General features: G+C 42.6%; 1 protein-coding gene across 1 annotated transcript in view; it reads right to left on the bottom strand.

The window, feature by feature from the left end:
- The window catches only part of pde8a (phosphodiesterase 8A), a 49,899-nt gene extending 46,527 nt beyond the window's left edge, over nt 1–3,372 (bottom strand). Inside the window, exon 1 of the mRNA XM_005943274.3 lies at nt 1,816–3,372. Within this exon, the coding sequence (XP_005943336.1) occupies nt 1,816–1,968 (153 nt within the window). The 5' untranslated portion in view covers nt 1,969–3,372. The remainder of the gene's footprint in view (nt 1–1,815) is intronic.
- Between the last annotated feature and the right edge of the window lie 1,375 nt (nt 3,373–4,747).

Below are 4,747 nucleotides of genomic sequence, written 5' to 3'. Positions count from 1 at the left end.
AAAAAAAAAAAAAGCTACAACAATCAGAAGTGGTGTGGATTCACGAGGCTTGAATGCATCATGGCGAGCTAACGCATGTGTGGTTCTTAATGAAAAGCAACCATAAAAATACTTTTTCTGTCCATTGTGGTAAAAATAAATCCGGCCGCTCGCTCAGAAAATGCGCGGCGGATCTCGGCAATGACACCTTACAGAGCAGGAATTAACATTTCCAGCACAAGAAGATTTGTATACCATTAGTCTAACTCAATCAGGGAACTAATTCAATCAGAGTCACAGTGGGCGTTTTGACGTGGGGGCATCTGTCACACAGACTTCTCACTGCATCCTGGGGTGACATTTGGCCACAAAATTCAGCTTGACAGAGGCCCTCAGATAGCCCGCGGCCTGTCGGACAAGCGCACACTTTCCCATAAACACACAGATACACTGCTGCACTACTAAATTCACAACATCCCACCTTCTTCTTCTTTAAACCAACGCTTTGTGCTTACAGACGCCTGCAGATCTACACCAAAACAATACAGTACAGCCCAGCTTTGACTGCATCATAAATGTGCCACCAATGGACTCTTCAGAGACACGATGACAGCTCCCAACTCTATATTGCTCAAGTTTTTATGCTGACAAGATTACGCTTTTAACCAGCACAAAAACATAAAAAAATGGATCTTTATGTTTCAGTTTGCTGCAGATAGTTACACCTATCTGACCCCAAAACACACATCTTAATCTGAATAACAGAAATTGTTATGTGCATGTGTAATCTCTTACACAACAAAAAGGCCAAAAACAATCATCCTGATTAGAAACACCTATTTAGTCCCTGAGTGGAAGCAGGCACGGCCTGTTTTGTTATATTTAGTGTAATTATTATTGGTCCAATACACAAATGGGACTGTTACTTTTTTTTGCCAGTGATGAAGCACTTTCAATGAGAGACTTTCTGGTGTAATCCTACCGCCATCCTTCTCATTACCCACTTTCCCCACTTCTAGCGCAAAGATCCCTCTGCACGGTCAAAGTGGGTACTGATAGCTGTTTGTGTAGGTTTTTGTGCATGAAGTTTAGACAGCAATAAGATTTCGCAAGAGAGGACATCCTACTGAAAAGCATAACTGATGGAAAGGTGAAACAGAGGCCAGAGCTAAGTCAGCTGAAAACAGCTGAAAGAAGCACGTTTGACAACACATGTTGCTGCCTTGTGCATAGATTTTTTAGATCTGTCAAGTCCAGCACTTCACAGAGTAGATATTTAAGGACTCACACACTCTCTCTCACACACACACACACACACACACACACACACACACACACACACACACACACACACACACACACACACACACAAAAGAGTGCAACAAATATTTGCGTCATCCTGAAACCTCAAAGAGAACAACACCTCAGGGTAGCGCGAAGGGCTTTCGACCCTATGACCTTCCACTGAGCGTGGCCTATTTCCTCTGAATTCAGAAAAGCAGCAAAATTGCAATGCCCTGCATGGAAATGTGTATTTGCAACAGGTCATATATTGTAGTGACTGTGCCTGTTGGTCTGAAGAGTCAGATTTCTAATGGCTTTGGAGTCATCCCCTCTCCCGTCTCCATGGATTTGTGTGTATTCCTTCTTTAATATTTCTATTCAATAACCTTTTTTAAGTAAATAGACTGTAGTTTATAGAGCAGAGGTTTTTTGTTGAACAGCTTTAGACATGCATATACACAAGCAACTGACTCTCTCACACACATAGATACACACATGCATACATAGTGGATCTGTGTCTGTGTAAATGTAAATGAATGTAGAGTCCCTCACCTTGCAGCTAGGGGGTTTTAGGGGTAGTCCAGAGGCAGGATTTCCTTGATGCTGAGTGGTATTAGTCTGCTGGGGTGAGTGGGAATCCTCGGACTCTTTTCCACTGTGGTAGACCACCCTATCAGAGATATGAATACTTGAAGCACAGCCCATGCTTCAACCCACTTCAGCCTTTTTTTTTTTTTCCTTTTTGCGCAAGTGCTTTACTTTGAGGCTACAAGAGTGTCATTCGCCCTCTTTTTGTAATCTTAAAGTCCACTCTTCCTCCTAAGGTTCATACTTTTTTTTGTTGTTTAAATATAGGCTACATATATATAAATATATATATGTAAATATCATCTAGGCCACAGCAAAGCCGGTTCTGCAATTGCTCTAACACAAGGCATGAATAATATATTTTTCTAACCCCCACCCCCGACCAGGAAGCTGATTTCCTCCCTCTGTTTTTCACATGAAGTTAATTGGAGAGCTTCAATCAAAGCAGCTGTCTTGTCCTCGAAAACTTGGATTCCGTTATTCTTCCGCTGCTGAGATCCCCATGGACGATTTATTTTATTTTTTATTATTATTATCCCTCACTCCGGCTCCTCTTCTCGCCTTCCTCGTACCACATCACCATTTTCTCTTTTTTTTCCTCCCCCCCCCCCCTCCTTCAACTTCAGTGTTATCAAGTAGGCCTAAGACACACCATGCAGTTCCCCCCTCCCCGGCCAGCTTTCATGCAATAGTTTTATCCATTTTTTGCGGCCAAGGTTTCATGTGTAGTCGTCCTCCACCACCTCGGAGCCATCAAAAACGATGCCTTCTCTCTCCCCCCCCCCGTCCTCTCCTCTCCTTCTCTTCAACAATCCGGTTGCCCACTTCAGCTCAAGACACGGGCCCATAAACCGGTTCTCACGACACTTTGCTCCAGTCCTGAGCGGTTCATCATCAACAGGCTGAAATATTCACACTGCAGAGCGTTATTCTGGCCAGTGGCTCCGGTGTCAAACAAGCTTCGTGAAGCATACTGCCCGACACAGCACTCCATTTATCAGCCCCAAATCACCAATTTTAGGACGCGGAGAAATCTTGGTGGATGGCTCGCAATCTCCATTCAGGCATCCGCTGGCCGGCTGAGGATGATCCGACTGATATAAGAGCTCCAAACCCGGGTGCAGTAAAGAGTGTTAGCAGGCTCCGCGATTTTCTGTCATTCTGGAGGAGGAGGGAGAGAAGAAAAAAGGATGTAAAGGCTGTCAGAGAGTAATGTTGTGAGGTACCACCTCTGGAGAATGCGATCGCTCTGAGAGAGAGACACAGAGAGGGAGAGAGAGAGAAAAAAAAAATCTTTCCCCCCCCCAAAAAAAAGGACCGCTCCGTGTCCACAAGTTTCAGATCCGAAATCGGGCACGGCAGGATTATTTGAGGTTGTCGAGAGCGGAAGTAAGGCAAGATCGAGCTACATAATGCTGATTTAATGTTTGTCTTTTCTCTGCCTTTTCTGGCGTTTGCCCTTCCAATTCTTCAGCACTGCTTGACAGCGGCACATCCAATAAAAGCACCCGCAAGGATTGACCTACAGCCTTTACTGACGTTAATGCAAATGAGCTGCGCGCAGCCAATCAGAGGCGCGCTCGGCGCCGCTGGGCGGTCCTCCGCTTTCTGTGGGAACTTTGAAAAGAGGAAAAAAGAGCCCTGGCCAACCAACGCTGAGCTGGCTGCAGGTAGCCTTACCTTTATTTATTTATTTATTTCATTTCTTTATTCAAAGCACGTAGCACATGCAAACCGCAGATACTGTGGCTGTGGATGAGTATGTCGCCCTGCTGAATCTGGGAAAACACATTTACAATTTTTAATACACAGGAAAACGCTTGAATGCACATAATGAAGTTGAAGTCTATGCAAATATGTCTGAAAACACACACAAAACACACTAATGTATATCTAAATCCATTAAAAGGCTCTGTAATGAGAGATTATCACACTGACGTTGTTGCTGATAATGAAATGTTAAGCGACCATGGGGCGATTTTTTACATTTTTGGTTAATATGATACACATTGTGCCACATAGTTTATAATAATTTTTTTTAAAAGTAAGACCAACTATCACAACTTTAAAGAATTTATTGCGTTGCTTAAAAAAAAAATCCAAATATGTTTTTATATTTATTCTTTTATTCTCACATTTTACACTTTTGGCAATGTTTGTTCCTGATGAGCTGTTTTATTTTGTGAAACTCATTCGCTCACCTCTTTGGCGAGCTTCACTAACTCCGCAGCACTCCACAAAGCATATTTAGGGACTAAAAAACAAAAACAAAAAAAATGCAACAAATGTCTGCTTCATCCTGAAACCTCAAAGAGAACAATACCTCAGGTTAGCGCGAAAGGCCAGTGACCCCACGACCTCCCACTGAGCGTGGCCTAGTTCCTTTGAATTCAGAAAAGCAGCAAAATTGCAATGCTCTGCATGGAAATGTGTATTTGCAACAGGTCATATATTGTAGTGACTGTGCCTGTTGGTCTGAAGAGTCAGATTTCTAATGGCTTTCAAATCATTCCCTCTTCTGTCTCTTAGGCTTTGTGTGTATTCCTTCTTTAATATTTCTATTAAATAACTTTAAAATACTCAAGTACTTAAAGGCACCCGACACAAGAATATCAAGACCATAATATGGTCTGGTACTTGTGTAGGACTTTTTCTACTCAATTTTCGCATTTCATTCACCAAAGTGCTTTTTTCTATGCCTAATTATGTTGCCGATATGGTGTATCTGATGCCCTCGTGTTGGCTTTGTTCCTACATCATCGTAATAATGCTGGTCCAGGATCAACATCGCAACTTTACTGACCAATCATGTTGTTGTGATGTCATAACTTTGCTGTGTGTGTGTGTGTGGGAGGGGGAGTATATACGTGTTTTCTTTATTAAAAAATTATATATA

The sequence above is a fragment of the Haplochromis burtoni genome, unplaced genomic scaffold, assembly GCF_018398535.1.
Source record: "Haplochromis burtoni strain Fernald_Lab_line unplaced genomic scaffold, NCSU_Asbu1 Contig_262, whole genome shotgun sequence".
NCBI lineage: Eukaryota > Metazoa > Chordata > Actinopteri > Cichliformes > Cichlidae > Haplochromis > Haplochromis burtoni.
The sequence above is the reverse complement of the archived record's forward strand: the minus strand, read 5'-3'. Positions and strand labels throughout refer to the sequence as shown.